At 44.0% G+C, this 17502-nt stretch overlaps 2 protein-coding genes across 6 annotated transcripts; one reads left to right on the top strand and one right to left on the bottom strand.

Annotated features, from left to right (window-relative positions):
• Nucleotides 1-1762: 1762 nt before the first annotated feature.
• slc38a6 (solute carrier family 38 member 6) lies at nucleotides 1763-14763 on the bottom strand. Of its 5 annotated transcripts, XM_084914260.1 has the most exons (17): nucleotides 11985-12000; nucleotides 11732-11805; nucleotides 11383-11435; nucleotides 11239-11278; nucleotides 10731-10826; nucleotides 10123-10144; nucleotides 9143-9221; nucleotides 7079-7164; nucleotides 6937-6995; nucleotides 6784-6855; nucleotides 6318-6374; nucleotides 5768-5847; nucleotides 5304-5404; nucleotides 5107-5231; nucleotides 4574-4718; nucleotides 4196-4290; nucleotides 1763-4085 (listed from the first exon to the last, which is right to left on the bottom strand). In XM_084914260.1, exons 3-17 carry the CDS (start codon nucleotides 11421-11423, stop codon nucleotides 4002-4004), a joined length of 1182 nt encoding a protein of 393 aa, XP_084770386.1. In that variant the 5' UTR covers nucleotides 11424-11435; nucleotides 11732-11805; nucleotides 11985-12000; the 3' UTR covers nucleotides 1763-4001. The 5 variants fall into 5 exon arrangements, with proteins under 5 accessions (XP_084770386.1, XP_084770384.1, XP_084770383.1 ...); XM_084914258.1 differs by lacking the exons at nucleotides 11732-11805; nucleotides 11985-12000 and adding an exon at nucleotides 14568-14763; XM_084914257.1 differs by lacking the exons at nucleotides 10123-10144; nucleotides 10731-10826 and adding an exon at nucleotides 14568-14761 and having other exon boundaries at nucleotides 11985-12115.
• Nucleotides 14764-14815: 52 nt separating this feature from the next.
• On the top strand, nucleotides 14816-17501 carry trmt5 (tRNA methyltransferase 5). Its single transcript, XM_084914256.1, has 4 exons — nucleotides 14816-14950; nucleotides 15076-15656; nucleotides 15929-16783; nucleotides 17239-17501. The coding sequence occupies exons 1-4, from the start codon at nucleotides 14943-14945 to the stop codon at nucleotides 17298-17300; spliced, it is 1506 nt and encodes a 501-aa protein (XP_084770382.1). The 5' UTR covers nucleotides 14816-14942; the 3' UTR covers nucleotides 17301-17501.
• The last annotated feature ends 1 nt before the right edge of the window (nucleotide 17502 follows it).

Below are 17502 nucleotides of genomic sequence, written 5' to 3' on the forward strand. Positions count from 1 at the left end.
GTGCCAAACTGTGGGGTGGGAACTAACAAGAGTATGGTCCAGATATGGTGAAGCCCATTCCCAGCGCTTGTGACCTCGGTGAGAGAAATCCTACGGGGCCAGTCTACACCCCTAACACGCTTGCTGCACTACCACAAACTCAATTACCCTCATCAGTCATCGGGTCCAAGCAGCAGGACTAACCCCCGTGCTACAGTCCAGTCACAAGACCCCAGCTTCTCCTCAGGTAAGGCTGTGCGCACACACACACACACACACACACACACACACACACACACACACACACACACACACACACACACACACACACACACACACACAGCTGGCCTCAAACAAGAGACTCTGACATTACGTAGTGCTCTCTTAAGCCCTTCGGCCACAAACATACCCTGTTATTCTTCTTTATCAGCTTATTGGGGGGGGATTCTGAGTGTAGAGGAGGTTATGGTTTTCAAATTAAAAAAAAGAAAGAGGAAAAGGACTGACAAATAAAGCATGATGTTGTGAAAAGAAGAATGCAACTGTGAGAGTGGTCTGAGCAGCTTTGGACAGAGGAGCAGAGAGTAGAGGATGGTGGGGGCTCTGTCACAGCCCCTCCAGGGTAATTGGCTCCAGATGTGAGGCAGCGTGGCCCCTGCGCCAGAAAGGCGTCAGGGCCGCATTAAAGGCTCAGCGCAGGGCTGATGGGATTGCAGGGACACAAACTAACCCCTGCTCCCAACCAAAAAAAACAGAATCCCACACTGCGCTGCTGACCACTGGGCCTCCATCGGCGCTCTTCCTTACTCCTCAACCTCTGGTCGTTACATGCCAAATTGACAAACCACTACAAAGCTTTTCCTTGTAAAACTTCCCTTGTTTATTTATAAAACCTCCTCTTTCACTCTTGACCTTGATTCCAGTCCTGAAAACATACGGCTCTGCTACAGAGGGGTATAGTGTCTCGAGGACTATATAGGGACTGCAATCTTGGAGTCAAGTTTATTTTTTAGTCATTGTGTTCTCGCTATTGTGTTGGCCCTTATTGTGAACTGGCAGGTGATGTGTGTGTCAGTCAGTTCTTCCCCTTTATTCGAGAAAGTGATGAGTTTGCTGCACACAATGGTTTTCAGTTAATACACAGCTTTGGGAACTCCCATGGTGAAAGGGCTGAAGGACATCGCTCATCTACAAATGCAGCACGGGTTTGTCTGAAGCTGAAAAGCAGGAGCAGATGATGTTGTCAAACTGCACCATGTCACATATAAAGATCTCTAATCGTGTTTTTCTCCTGCTTTGAGGCCTTATTTAAGCAATATGATATTTAAAAAAATCATAAAGAAATAAAGAGTATAAATGGGTCACATTCTCCTATGACCAAAGCGTGTGCTGTTTCAGAAAGAGTGCTCAGAGTGAGGAATGCTCTTACTGTGACACAAAGAACATGTTTACTGATAGAGCATGGAAATTGATTAAAAGCAGAAAAGCGGCATGGAGTGAATGTAGATGGAGGGAACAGAGAGAATGGGAGGAAAGAGGAAAAAAATAAATAAATGGAGAGCACTTCATCAGTGATGACACTTGCGTATTGATGGCGTCTCTTCTGAGTTGCAGTCCCCACCGTGACTAACAAGGACAGCCACTCATCATGCCAACCGGCATTTAAAAAGCTCATGTGAAGCACCTTTCAGCCAGGAATGCCTGTTGAACAAGATTATGCGGGAAAACAGAAAGCAGATGTTGTCCGCACTGAGATTTTCAGTTTCTGACGTCCACCACAACAGAAAATTCAATTTAATTTTATTTATAAAGGCACCAAATCACAACAATCACCTCAAGTTGCTTTGTGTTGTAAGGTAAAGACAATACAATAACGCAGAGAAAACTCCAACAATGAGACGACTCCCTGTGACCGAGCACTTGGCAACAGCGGAAAGGAAAAACTCCTTCCTAACAGGAAATAAAGGCGGAAACAGGTTCTGGAGGGGCAGCCGTCTGCCGTGACTGGGTGGGGTGAGGGGAGGGAGAGAGAAGACACACTGATAACAGTCTCCAGCCACCTGTAGAAACGTAGATAATACTTTCTGCATATCTAATCCAGTGGTTTCCAGCCTGTTTTCACACACAGGATGGGCAAAGTAGGCTGAAGGTCAAAGTGAGGACACCAGGTTCAAAGCCAGCCCTTCTCCTGATTTCCAACAACAGAAAATGATTTTCAAAGAACACAGCCGACACCTCTTGAAACAATACAAAAGTGGCGGCTGCCAGCGGGAGCTTAATTCCGGCCCACCATCGCTCCTCTGCTGGCTCATTCCATCCTTTAACCCTGGGAGATGGTGCTGTCATACTGCTGGACATGGGCCCAGGGTGTGAGTGAGTTTAACTAAACAAAAACACTCCCACCTCTGGGCCCGAGGACTCGGGACCCAGTCAGATCTCCACTTAAAAAAAAAACAAAAAAAACCCCAGCTCTGGTTTGAGTTAACATGCATTTTTCCAGCTCATTATAAACCTGGAAAAATATCTGAGCATGTGGTTATCTTCACCTAGTTAGGTTTTGATAAATCATAGGACGCCTGAGTTTCTGTGAAATGGTGCTGACCTGGACTGCTGTGGACACAGTCTGACACCAGGTGGCAATCTTGCTCTGCTTTTGCGTTTAGTATAGAGGTTTGTAAATGATCCCGTGCAGGAGAAGGTCACGATTCTTAATTTCTGTTCCTATTTGTCAGAAACACTGTTGTTTTCCCACTACATTTATAGCTACTTTATCTAAGGACTTTCTCACTAGCATTTCTTTAAATTATTCCTTCAAGCCCAAAATTATTACAATTATTTGGAAAAAATGTATTTCAGTATTTTTTTCTGCTGTCATACTTCATTGCTTCTACCCCTCATGACAACCAAATATATATTCAGCTGTGGTGCCCTTTATTTCTGGGAGTGTCCTTAAGAGGGGTGGATTGAAGCAGGGGGATATTCCCTGCATTACTGAACCTTGTTTTAAAAAAAGAAAAAAGGGTGGCGTGAAAATCCTGCAGCCGCTGCTTTCTCGCAGGGATGGCGGGGGCCAGCCTGCCTAATTCCTCAGATTAAAAGCAGCAGTCGGGTGGCCGTAGGTTCCAGAGGCAGCATGAAGACAATCTAAACAGCATCATGATTAGAAACGTACAGAGCATGTGGCTTTCATTAGCTACAGGCTGAAAACCACAGTACAACTGAGGAGCGGGGCCTCAGCGTCAGCAGTGTGCCTGCCAATCAAACAAGCAGACATGTTTTGACTGATGAGCTTTCTAGAAAACTGATAAAGACATTTTAGTGGTTAAATAGAGCAAAACTGACATGTCATTACATAAACAATGTCTCTTTTATCAAGTGCTGGCAATTTGATACAATCTAACACATCATTTTAAATTAGGCCCACATGGCGTGCGCTATAATGAACCAACAAACTGATCACCGGTTTTATCACATTCACCGCAGTAGACAATGTAGCAGAAATAGTTTTACCTGATTTTAGACTGCTCAAAGCTCAAAGACACTCAAAACAAATGCCCAAAAAATAAATGTGATTCATAAAACCCACTGTGTTTACAAATACATATAGTGTCACATACAAAATTTAGGAAAGCAGTAAACTTCGATGTAGTCTTCATCAGGTGGTCAATAATTTACATAAAGTGCAAAAATTGCAAACACAGAACAAGTAGAAATGAAAAAGCAAGCACATTAAAGTAAATTTACAGCTTTGTATCACAAACCCACACATCAGATTTGAAAAAAAAAAGATAAGACTTGCCCTGAATTAGGTACAGTACAAAAGTCAGTACAGTACAGGAGATGTAAACATTGAGCTGAGATTGGAAAGAACATGAAAAAAACAAATGTAGAATAATTTTATCATAAATAAAATGCCTGGGGGCGATGCTGTTCCCTTTATTTATTCAACTTTCAGTTTGTTTGGTGCACGCTTCCTTTTCTTTGGTTTTATTGTTGGTCTGGGGGAGGAGACCAGAAGGGGGCTAGGAGCTCTTTGCCCATGTGATCACGATAACACAGAAACTGATGACTCCCATAATCACACCAAAGACCACGAGTAGTGCAGCCTGAAGGGGAGAGAAGAAAAAAAAAAATCGAAAAAATTACCAGATTACCTCAAAATATAATGTATGCAACTTCATCACCAGATCTTCTATTTACGGAAGAGCTCATTTACCCCAACAGAGTCGAAGGACCTGAGGGGCTGCCTGCTGATTTTGAGGTAGAAGATGCCCGGAAAAACAAATAAGAGGCAGCTGGATGTTGTTGATCCTGAGGAACAAACAGGAAAGGCTCATGATAGGAGATTTATAAACTGTTTGAGCAGGACTCCAGCCATTAATTATGTATAAGCAGATACTGCAGTTCTAGCCAGTACAATCAATAACTGTGGGCTACTGGGATATTGGCAGCTTATAATGCCTGTTCATATTTAAAAGGTTACAGGTAAGGAAATAAAAATATATCTATAATTTATGAACAATATAATATCTATTGATACCCCCCCCCCCCCCCCACTCCCATATGTTAAAGGTATTTTCAAAGTACCACATACCTACTACTCCAAACACATTTCTGATATCAGGCACAAAGATGGCAAGTATCAGCACCACACACAGGATGGTTAGAGTTGCAGCGATGTGGATCAGCCAAGAAAAGGCACGCCCCCCGAAAAGCATCAAAATTGCAGCTTTACGGGCCTGCAGCAAGCACACAGACACAGACAGTACTCATTCAAGCTGAAAGCACTCGAGTGTTATTGCAACTAAATGTCTTAAAGCAGAAAGAAGGAAAGTGAAGTAATCTGCTTTTCTGGCAGCTGTAACACAGTAACAGAGACAGATGAATTTTCTAGGCGACAATAAATTTAAATTGATAAAGTTAAAGAGTAAAAAGGTGGAACTGAAAAATAAAACCATCTTGATCACAATAACAACATAAAAATGAGCAACAAAGCCTTCAAGTATTTTCAGTTCAGTTCTTCAATTTCACAGTTTGACTAAAAAAAGAAAAAAGAAGAAGCACTAAACAAACCTGTGTGAAAAAGCATCGTTATTATTATTATTATTATGAAGCAGGTCTACTCACAGGGAAGTGTATAAGTGGCACAGTCAGCAGCACAGACAGGAGGATGGCCAGTCGAACCGTTATCACCATGATGTCCCGGGGCAAGTATGCATCATAACTGAGGAGCAGCTCGGATTCCACGTGAGCTAAAAGTTAGAAGATGAAAACAGTGATGGGACAATGCTTTCCTTTGAATGAAAGTGTCCCTGATGACTTACCGTAGAAGGTGAGGTAGCCAAACAGTGCAGAAATAAAGTACAGCAAGAAGCTGAGGCTGATGCCGATATTCGTGACCTTCTGCATCCTGGCTTTGGTAGGTCTGAAAGACAAAGCGATAATAATGCACTCACGTGACAAGCACCTATTATGGTCATTTCCAGCTCCATATTTTATTCATAGACTTAGAATAGCTTTAAATGATACATAACAATTATAATTTATCTTATTATCCTATCCTGGGCCTTGGTGGAGCCCCTAAGTCAGGTCATTTAACCTCCTCTCCACATAGAAAGCAAACTGTAGGAAATGCATGTAGAGGAGCCTAAAGCCTGAGCTTCTGACTCATGCATCCTCTAACTACTTGAAACTTTGCCGTGTTTAATATAAGCAGCTGTTTTCTGTCATAACTGGATGCATATGACAGAAAACAGGCAAAAATAGTAGAAATAAATGTGAAGCTGACCGATCCAGTTCGCAGTAGATCGGCAGGACAGCCGTGTGGCACAGAAAGGAGAAGGCCATGGTGGGGATGGCATAGGCACTCTGCAACACAAACACACACACACACACACACATCAGTCAGAGCACAGCCGTCATTAACAAATTAACAACCTACTCAGTTACACTGGAGGGAGGAGGTAGGTGGGTCAAGGTATGGTCCTCATAGTAGTAATTACTGCTTGGGCTGCTAAGAGTGAGGATGCAAATCGAAAAGTGTGAACTTTCTGAGCTTTTCTTCCACTAAATGCATCTTATACTACGTGCAAGTATACATCTATAGTGCCGTGTGAGCACATTATAGGAAACGGTCGAGAAAGTGTAAATCGGTGTCACGTGTCAGCTGCGTAGTGTGCTTGAGTTCCACACGTACAGGTTACACTTCACAGGTGAGAGTGTGACCTGTCAACACAGTGGAGCAGCTGCAGCAGATCTACGTTTAACAGCTTCTCACTGCCACCTCAAAGCCTCCGCGTGTTCAGTGCCGAGGAAAAACGCTGGTTTCCTATACGTACCTCACTAGAGATGACGAAGAGTTTTGGAGAACACTCTGAGTCAGAGGAATTTGATATCTGGAGAAACAAGGTGAAAAAGTGAGCCGGTTATTTCTAGAAAGAGATGAGTTCAGCAGTGCTGCTGCAAATAGTAAAGCTTAATTTCAAGCTTAAGGGAAACAAGTATTCTAATATAGCTCATAGCAGGTTTTTTGTATGGTCTGTTTAATTCCTAAAGGTCAGAGTTGATTTCCAGGATCAGGCAAGGTCATCTGGACTTCCTGTCCTTCAGGAACAGCATCAGTTACCATACACAGATCTGTGCAGCCTTCTCTGGTCCTCATCAGCCTGTGCAGACACAATCAGTAAGCTCAATCTCCTGGGCTTTCCTCTTAATCCCGTGCCCGTGACCTTCTGGACCATACTGCACCAGATCCGTGTTGTTTTCAAAAGAGTATTTATGTGCTGAAAGAAATGCTGTTCTTACCTTGAAGGCACCTGAAAGGGACGTTATATTGTGGGGCAGTGGGCAGGGGATGGACCATTTCTTGACCACGACCTACACGAGATAATAAATAAAGTCAAAAACGAAAAAAACAAACAAACAGACGGACGTATGGAGGTTCGTGTCAGAGCTTACCACAACTGCAAAGTACAGCATGAATAAGAAGGCGAGACTACTAGTGTAACCCAGGAAGCCTGTAAGGATGGGAGAAAGATCTATCAAGAAGCAACCAAACAAGAAAAAAATAAATAACACGCTTGAGGATCGCTTAACGTACCAATTTTAGGCAACAAGGACAGAGGTAGAACGACACAAAGTGTGATTATGATCAGAAGCAGCCTGCCATCCTCATACCAGGCATTTCTGGAAAATAAATAAATGAATGAATGAATAAAAACAGCAAGGGCATGAACTATTACTATTTCTAGGTTAACACTGAATTAAGCCACATGTTTCATTATCAGGTCAGGGATAGGAGAGAGTATTCTTCCATGCCTTAAGATGGGCCGGCTCTGGAAATTTGTCTCCATTTCGTGCTCAAATACAGAGCGACAGATTCATCATGTGGTATGAATTAAAGGCTTTAGCTCTTGCAAACCATAACAATTATGTAATTCACATGCAAACGTTGTGTCGCTCCATCAGATGAGACCACATTTCACTTGCTGGGTTTTTGGAGAGGGAGAATAATATTTTCCTTTGCCGAGGGATAGCCTTGGCAGTTCATTCGAGATCGGGGAGTAAAATGAGGAGGAGGAGGTGGGGGTGGGGGCTTGGCGTTCGAGGTGACACATGTGGAAGGCATGCCGGCTCCACCGGGGGCGGTCGAGACGGGTGCTGCCCGGCTCTTTGCTGCGGGTTGTATGCGGGGGTCGTGAGGGACTGGCTCCACCGCTCTTTATGGGGGCTTCCAGAGTCAAGCAGCACCTGCTCTGACAACATCAACACCCACTGACCCCTGTTTGGCAGTTTCACAGCTGTGGCGTTACCATAGGCGCTGATGGATTTGCCTCCGCGTCTACACCGTTTCTGTCCTGTAACTGGATGTCACCGAGACCTCTGCTCTGACCTAGACTCTCTCTGGTCCAATCAGGTCTGCTCCAAGCCAAGTTTACGTGAAGTATTCGACCCAATCTTAATTAAGGCGAGGCCGGTTTATTTGCACATCACTTTTCAACAAGAAGCACTTTAAATTAAAGAAAAAAAAGCTCTCATTCCTGCAGACATTTTTGTAAAAAAAAAAAAAAAAAGGGATCTCTGGAGGCTCCAGGCTTACTGTAAAGTCACAGGATACCTAGAAGAACCATGAAATGTGGAACATTTCACGCTATAACGAGATGCAGGATAGCTCTCGGTTAAAGCCGGAGCACGACTGCCAATGAGTCAATCTCGAACATCAGCATAAATCTGGCCCCGCACAATCCCAGATCCACAGCTGTCCGTGTCTTTGGCCTTGAATTTAAACGCGATGAGAGAAGCGGGACACACGCAGTCTGTTAGCGGCAGCGCAGAAAAGATTGTGCGTGACTTTGTTTTCGCTCTGCCGTATTGTGATAAATGAGCCAGATAAAAGAAACGCGTTTTAATATAAAACAACTCATTTATTTGGGCTTTGATGGAATCGAATGTGCGCGTCTGTTAATATCTCAAAGCCGCTCATTAACAGAAATGTTTTGTTTCCCTCAGCAGTGAGCTGTAATTAGAATGGCAAAACTGATATCCCCTTGTATCAGTCTGATTCCGGGGAACATGTGTGAGAGATTTTGGGGGGTGGGGGTGAAAGGAGAGCACTAATACAAAGCAGCTGTGTGTGGAAGATTCAGATGTTGACGGATAGGGCTGAGAGCAGCTACAACTCTTGCTTAAACCAGTGTGGCCAATAATAAAGTGATAGAAGTTACATTCTTTGCCAAGGACTTCTCTGCAGGCATGTCCACGCAGACCAATGAAAGGCACTGGCTGCTGCTGATAGGTGATGAATGGCTCTCGTATCGGGAATACATTTCCTGTGGGCATGCCTCACGCTACACGACAGACAGAGAAAACATTAGCAGTGTATTTTGGTTTAGCGAGGGAGCTTCCCCGACATTATTCATGCGCTTCTTATTGCCCGACTAATTCCAGTTTGTGTAGCTTTGTGGCGCACAAGTGTCAAATTTGACTTATTTAAAAAGGCCAAAAAGGTATAATCTCCAACATCATGGGAACAGGAATGACTCATTCTTTATCTCAGTGCAGCTAATTCAAAAGAATGACTTTGTTCAACCCGCAGCTGTGACAGATTTTGAGCTGAATTTCTTTTTTGGCAAACAAGCGAGCTCACAGCGCTGGATATACCCACCCTGTGCTGTCTGCACTCAGGAGGCTGCTGATGGCTGCAGGAAGCTCCGACTTCAAGATGAACAAATAGGATGACATGGCTGAGAAGCGAGAGAACAGAAAGGGTTCAGAAATTGAGTGTTTATTAAAAAAAAGAAAGAAAGAAAAAAAGCCCATAATCACACCAAACTACTAAAACATAAAAACAGCAGATGAATGTGTGCTGTCACAAGCAATCATAAGCTGCTGTGTGAGGATGATGAGCGTTTTTCCAGTGTGAGGAAATAGCAGGATGGAAGAGGGGGGGGGGAGGTACTACGGCTCCAATGCAAACGGGTGGGGCAGGCAGCTCAAGGGGATCACCGGCAAAGCCCTTAGCATAGAGGAGCGGACATTATGCAGGACTTCCAACTGCCGGAGACCGCGAGTAGCAGCCAGGACGAAGAAGTGCGAAGGGGGGAGGAATGCTAACAATAATGATCTCTGACGCTAATCCAGGTACTTCTCCCCCTTTCTCCACCTCACTAGGAAACAGGATGCACAGGCGACCAATCAGAGAGAGAGAGGGGGGGGGGGGGGGTCACTTTTTGTGAGTATTAGAAGCCCCAAAAACTTAAATAGGCAAGCAAGAAAGGGGGAAAGAGAGCATCGTCAGAAGTGAGCACGTTTGGTATTCAGATGCAGTGTGTGGCCAGTTATAAAAGGAGATAATGTTAAGGGATTTAGATTTGTGAAGCCACGCTAGCCAGAGTTAGTTGGGCCCTTATTGACCCCGAGGGCAGATCTTGCGCTTGCCGTTAAATAAGCCTGGCCTTAATCCCCCAGATCCTGTATTTGTTTATGAAAGAAAATTCCCCCCAGAAACACTTCGGCCCACACAGACGCACGGACATTCCCTCTCTGAGAATAACTGCAGACATTTTATGCAAGCGCTCAAATCTGTCAATAAGATGTTACTCTGAGGCTGCGGGGTTTTTTTTAGCGGATTACACAAAAACGTACCCTGGGAGAGTTCATCCGTCAACTTAAAGAAAGCATGAAAATTTTTTATATTATATGTGTCGTTTTAAGCCACAGACAAATAAAGACATGCTGACAGAGATCACACACAGCAGACATGATGCAATGGTTTCGTTCGATGCAGCTGGTTACTGTAAGTATAACACCACATCTGTGGAAACTGCTGGTGGGACAGTATTTGCATCTTCAAAAAAAAGCAGGGGGGAAAAAACCCTGAGTGAAGAGAAAGCATTGCCAAGTGGTAAGAAAACGTATTATAATAATAAGTACGTATGTAAACTTCAAGAAAAGTTGACCTAAACCTTCTGTGTGTGGTCAGCAAATAGCGGCAGAGTGTGCTCAACAAAGGCCAGAGCCACTTTCATTTCATTAAGGACAAGGGCTGAAGCCGGCTGTGAGAGCCCTGGGCTGGTCAGTAATTAAGGTCAATTGGCCCATCAGCCTTTGGCAGTGCAGATGAATGTTTACCCAGAGTGAGGCTAATTGCACTCTTATAAAAGGGGCCCGGGGTATAGACAGATGCATGCTGGAGTGCTGGCTCTCACACTCTCACACGTAGTGCCCCCATGCTGGGAAAACCGCACACATACCAGAGGGCACGGCAATAATCCACTCAGCCGTGCCACTAATGACTGCAGAGGAGCTATCACCTCAGCTCTCGACTGTCTGGGAAGCACGGTTTGTGGCTGAGGAATGACAGTAAGAGAAAGAGAGAGAAGTGAGGGGGTGGGGGAAATAAAGGGAGGGGTCCCATTAGGCTACTCCACACACAGACGGTGGGAGTGGGTTTACCATCAGCGATCAATTAGAGGAGAAGTCGTGTTTCAGGCTCAGGGGAGGAGACAGCGGCTGCAGGGTCAGAGGTTATCAGGGAATCGAGATAATAGCCACACAGGAGGGTGGCTGTACAACCCCAGCCATTTGGGCACCAGCAGGAGGCGCTATCTACCTCCAAAATAAACTGACCATAGTCTGACCCTGCAGCACTCCTCACCCTCTTCACCACCCTTCTCCTATAAAATCCCACAAAAATCAGTTCCTGTCCAGCATGTCAGAAATGATGTATGTAACTGCACATTGAACCGGGGGCTCACTTACCACCGATATTTTGGATAAGAATAGCGATTCCAACCAGAACCTAAAAAGATAGTCAGTGTGAGCAAGTTCTCTGGTCACGGTGGAAAAACTTGTATAAACTTTTTGGCAGGGCAAATGTGCAGCAATCCAAAAATCAACACTTACTTTTCCTGGTTTTCGTAAGGCTTTCCCTCCGAGGTCTTCATATGAATTGATACCTAGAGCCAAGAAGAAGAGGGAAAAAAAAGAAGAATCGGACATGAAAACGATGTCAGGATGACTATCACATCACAAAATTCTTCAGGGAAAAATGGGATTATCTGGTTTTTATCTCCTCTCTTTGCTCCTGTAAAATATTATTTAAACATCATCTGAAGTTTCTCACAATGAGGATGCAAATAATAAGTAAATGGAACAGGGGGAAAAAATCAAGTGAGGGTGTTTAAATGTAACAACTCTGGATGAAGCCCCCTGGATACACCCACAGGGACGTGTTACCCTGCATCCCACCCACTTGTTTGGTCACAGAGCTTCAGCAGGAGGTGTATAGAGTACGCAGCCAGGCTGGACACCAGCACCAACAGGATACTGGAAAAAAACGTTTCTCATCATATCTTTACAAGCACGTATCAAATTGTAAAGTAAAAATAAACACACAGTTTTAGATGCTCTATAGGAATTATAAAAAAAACTAATCCAGATATCGTCTGGGATACTAGGGGTCAAGTCATGCATTTTTCTGCCTTACGCACCGAGAAGATTCTTACCAAAACCCAACTATTCCAGTGCTAGCCATAGCATAAGCTAGACCCAGTATGCCACTGCCCATGATTGCGTTCATCAGGTTAAACACAGAGGAGGCGAAGGAGGCACCTCTGGCTCTGGATAGCACAGCTCCCTGCACATATAACACACAATATAAATAGCATGAAGAAAAAGATGCAGCAGAAGAAATCTGATTATTTTTGTAAGAGCCTCAGGAAGATTACTCATGACAGTATTAAGAACAACTGGCTGGCCCTGATGATGGATGTCATGAAAAGAGCACAGCAGTGGCATGGAGGATCAGGGAATGGAAATAGGAATGGATGGAGAGGGATTTGAGCTGCTGGCTGTGGGACAGCTGCCTGAGCTCAGGATAAGGGGAGCTGCCCAAACTGCTTGACCTCTCTAATGAGGGATATCCTGGACAGAACGAGTGGCAACTCTTGTGTCAGTGTCACAACAAGCTTAGATTGACCTTCAGGCTGTTGCAGTTCCCCCTGTTACAGTACTGAGAAACAGGAAGTGAACTAAGACCCCAAATGGATAAAAATACAAAGTAGCTGGAGTTTATTGTAAAGCATGGCACACTGAGGTAAAGCTTATCCCAGCTTGCACAGGGTACAATTCAACACAGTTGGAAGAAAAACAAGAAGAAATCCAACCACTGTGATGGATGTTTGGAGACAAAGTTAGAGAGCCAAAGCTGAGTTGGTTTGGACGTACAGAGGAGGGAGAGTGGATATATTGGACAAGGAATGTTGAAGATGGAGCTGTCAGGTAGGAGAAAAGAGAAAGACCACACAGATTGTTGATGGATCTATTCAAGGAGATCATGCAGAGGGTTGGTGTGACAGAGGAAGATGCTAAGGATAGGCTGAGACCGAGGCAAATGACCTGCTGTGGTGACCCCTAAACAGAGTAACCAAAGGAGGGAGAGCATGTTGTTTTCAGTACTTTGCAAACATGTGTACGTCCAGATTGAGCCGCATGTTCACACCATGATGACAAAATTTATGGGAACCCTCACATACTCTCAAACACTGAATCAACAACACACACCACACACTATGTCTTGCTTAGATTTGAACTCTAACTCTATATTGCTCACTGAAATCAGCCACATAAACTAACAAAATCAAGCTAGAAAGAGTCTCTCGTTACCTTTAGACAGACAAGCTAAAACTTCTAAACTCTCTAAACATACATTACTGATGTTTTAAAAATGACTGTAACAGTCATTCTTAATATAATGCTGTAATACGGGGGAGGTCAAAAAGTTTTTGTCTGAAGTTAAAATTCTAAACACTTAAGTGGGCACTGAAATAGTCTCTGTGTCACAATAAAGTCTTTACCGGCACTATCAGTGCACTGTTTTAGCTTCAAGTAGCTTCGGCAAACAACATTAAATTAATCTAGTCTGACATCAAATCAAAGAATAAGTGGTTCAAAGGCTGAAATATGATTTTGGTTTGTTGTTGTTTTTTTTCCATTTCCCCCTGCACACTATTAAAATTGCACATTCTGAAGAGGTGCAGATGGAGACACTTTGGTTTTTGCAGGATTCATCAGCAGCTTTGAGCAGTCTGTCAGCGTGTATGTGGACAACTGATTTAATATAACCACAACAACATCCTCAAATGAGGGACTGACAGTAGAATTGACCATTTAACTGTGAAACCATGGTATGTAATTAAATCACGCTTCTCTTTCACACCAACCCTCTTCCTGTCCTTGACTACATCCATAATCTCCTCTGAGGTCTTCCTCTTTCCCTTTTGCCTGGCAGCTCCATCTTCAATATCCTTGGTCTAATATAGCCACTATCCCTCCCTCCAAACCGTCCCGACTTTGTCCCTGTGATGTACTCATTTCTAATCCTGTCCATCCTGGTCACTTGTCTCCAAGCACTCTCTTCTTCACCTCTCTTGTGCCCTGTCTGGTCCTTTGGATTTTTAACCAGTGAAATACTGAAATAATGCCAGTATATTAAAAAAAATCATATATTTGTCTACTTCAATTTTGGACATAATTTATTGGCAAAAAAAAGAGAGGAAGCCCAAAGGAAACAAAGTGAGAGGGGGAAAAAAAGAAGAAGAAAAAGAGGTTCTGGTGTTGGGTGTACTTTCACTGCAAGTGCTGACACAGGCAGAAAACAGATGAACAAGCAATTCAAAACAAGCACGTGATGTTTTTCCTGGACATTTTGACAGCCTGATTTACTGACAACACTACAAAAACCAGCCATTTTAACTACTGTAATTCACAGTTTATTATTAAATTAAACAAAAAAGTCACTGTTGATGTTTGACTTTTTTTTTTTATTTGGACCATTTAAAATATGTTTATTGAACTGTGATTTTAGATTTGTTGCAATTATTGCTACACCTTCGCCAGATTTATCTTGAAGAAAAAAATCATTTTTTTATCTGAGATTGAAAATGTCTCTTGGATAAATAAAGTTATATAAAACACATAAATTCTTCCTTGTGACAGGAACACATTTATTTTCTGTCTCATACTGTAGATTTTAGGTCAGCAAGTCATTCAGCGCAGTTTCACTTTTGGGTCTTCGCCTGTTGTTTTACCTGTAACAGAGGTGCAGTCTCTTCGGTGTCCTGGGCGGTGCGTTCACGGACCACGTCCACATCGTTGTTGATGCTCATTGTGGGTGGGGAACCGAAGCGGGAAACAAATTTATTATTAGCGTAAAAAAAAAACCCTCGCAGATTGAGAGGAGACGGGGAGCCGCAGAGTTACGATACCATCTCAAACTCTCCTCCTCTAAACTTGTCAGCTGATCACTGTTGATGTTGAGTCACGTGCCTCTTATTTCCGTCGCGTTCTACACGTCAGAAATCACACCATGCAATCAAAATGCGAGTCTCTGCTCGCTTGACCAATCACCGCTCGACGGTGGTCGACGTCTTATGACGTAGTTCAAGCATGCCTGTGATCGGAGGATGTTGAGGTGAGCTGTCTGGATCTGGTTTATCGTTAGTGGTTAATTGTATACTTTTGTTTTAAGCTTTGTTCTGATAATTTGAATGTTTTTTTCTTTTCTGCCTGATTATTACGGCGTTATTATGTTCGTAGGTTTCTCGGCAGGATCTTTGTATCTGCACAAACTCAAAGGAGCCTGAATCCTGCCGCTGTGCACCGCTGCTTTTGCTCTGCAGCGTATCCTTGGTTGGCTGTGAAGCCCATAATGGAGCCTAAACTGTACCGACCCCCTCCAGAGGTCCGGGGTATGACCTCTCTGGACAAAGACGCCTTCACACAGACTATTACAGTCCCTGCTCTACGGGTGCCCATTGGGGTCTTAAACAAAGTAGTGAAAAGCCTAAAAAAGACGAGCATCCAGCGCCCTGGTGTGCCCAGGGTGGTTCAGGACAAAGAGCAGAATAGTGACTTTCGCTTGGTCCTGTTGGACCCTCACAGAGTCTCCTCGCCGAGCTCCTTCAGTGAGACTGAAGCTGAGGCTCTGAGGTCGTTCAGTGTCAGTGAGGAGCTCCACTACTATGAGCTGAAGCTGACCTATGACAACCTGAAGAGCGAAGAAGTGCTGGAGGCTGTGCTTCCCCAAGGTCAGGATGTGACCTCTGCATTCAGTCGGGTGGGCCACATCGCACACATGAACCTGAGGGACCACCAGCTCGCATACAAGAACCTCATAGGTGAGAGGCTGCTGCCTGGACCGGGGGAGGTTTTATTACAAACTGAAGTATCTACACGTCTTTCTGCTTATTTATTCACTTTACTTTTTTAATGTGTCACCCAAACTTACCAAGATGAACTGATGTGGGTACCCCTCTCTGCAGGGGTCTTAAAATGTCAAAATGACAAGTACATCTGACTAAATACAGCTAACAGAAACAGTGGATCAGCTGGGATCACCCATCATTTCCAAATTTACAGTAAGGCTTCTTTTCTTTGCCTTCTCTTGCAGGTCAGGTGATCATGGACAAAAATCCTGGTGTCACCTGTGTGGTCAATAAGACGAACATAATCGATTCCACTTACCGCAACTTTAAGATGGAAGTGCTGGCTGGAGAGGAGAACATGGTCGCCAAAGTATGTGTAGTTCCACAGAGCCCCCTGTTTCACACTTGTTGTTATTACATATGTTCAGTGCACAGGCTAATCGCTGTCCCGATCCAGGTGAAAGAAAACGGGGTGACGTACGAGTTTGATTTCTCTCGCGTGTACTGGAACCCTCGGCTGAGCACAGAACACCAGCGGGTGGTGCAGCTCGTCAAGCGCAGCGACACTGTGTTTGACGTCTTCGCTGGCGTCGGACCCTTCGCCATCCCAGCTGCTCGCTTAGGTGCCAGCATCTTAGCCAACGACCTCAACCCAGAGTCCTACCGATGGCTGCAGCACAACTGCAAACTCAACAAGGTGGAGAGCAAAGTCAGAGCCTTCAATCTGGACGGCAGGGCGTTCATCCGGGGACCTTTAAAGCAGGAGCTGCCTGTACTGATGAGGGGAACATCTGCCATTCATGTGGTGATGAACCTGCCTGCCTTAGCTTTGGACTTCCTGGATGCGTTCAGGGGCCTCCTGCACCACCAGGAGCCTCCTTGTGATGAGAACCTACCTACAGTGCACTGCTACGGCTTCTCCAAAGATGATGACCCTGACACAGATGTGGTGGAGAGAGCTTCCCGCAGCCTCGGATTCCCTCTGAAGAACCGATGCTCTGTGCATTTTGTGCGCAACGTGGCTCCCAACAAAGATATGATGTGTGTGAGGTTCACACTCTCTAAAGACGTCCTCTTTGGAAGTGATGCTGAAGAGTCGGGTAAGGAATCACTCCTTATGAGGTCTTCAAAAAAAACAAGAACAACAAAACAGCCCAGCTGGTTCTGAGGGGATGGGAGGAAAAACCCATATACAGTTTATAGCAATTGGCAGATTGAGACTTTTCTTTTGGAAAAATCCCTAACATCCCATAAATGTAGGAAGAAGAGGCATTGAAAATAAACAAGAGGAAAGCATGTTTGTCTTTTATTATGAAACTATTTCCTCAGTTTTCTGTCAAAACATTTTAAGTTCCCACTTAACTTAGACATTACCTAGCCCATGGTGTGAATTTTGCATGCATGGGGATGATTTCTGTGACCATAATTTAGACACAATTAAAAGTAAAGCATGAATACCTGTGTTTGCGCTGTTATATGTGCTGAAATTCCAGAGCTAATTTTCAACGTTGGCACAGAGATGGTTTCTATGATGTTTTTTTCTGTTTGTCTACAGAACCCATTGAAGAACCAGCCTCAAAGAGACAGAAGTGTGAAGAAACTACAAATGCAACGTAAGGATAAATATTGACTTGGCACAATGAGGACCATGAGGATCAGCGTAGGAGCTGACTTTATTTTTTGCACTTAAATATTGTTTATTTGAAGAAGTCACGGCTCAGCTTTGTGACTAAGTCATTTGCATTTTCTTTTCTTTTTCTTTTTTTAATTCTGGTCTGCATTTAATTTTAAAATAAATCTGCAAAATGACAGACAAAAC

The sequence above is a fragment of the Perissodus microlepis genome, chromosome 19 (assembly GCF_051167445.1).
Source record: "Perissodus microlepis isolate ML-2025 ecotype Zambia chromosome 19, ASM5116744v1, whole genome shotgun sequence".
NCBI classification, from domain to species: domain Eukaryota; kingdom Metazoa; phylum Chordata; class Actinopteri; order Cichliformes; family Cichlidae; genus Perissodus; species Perissodus microlepis.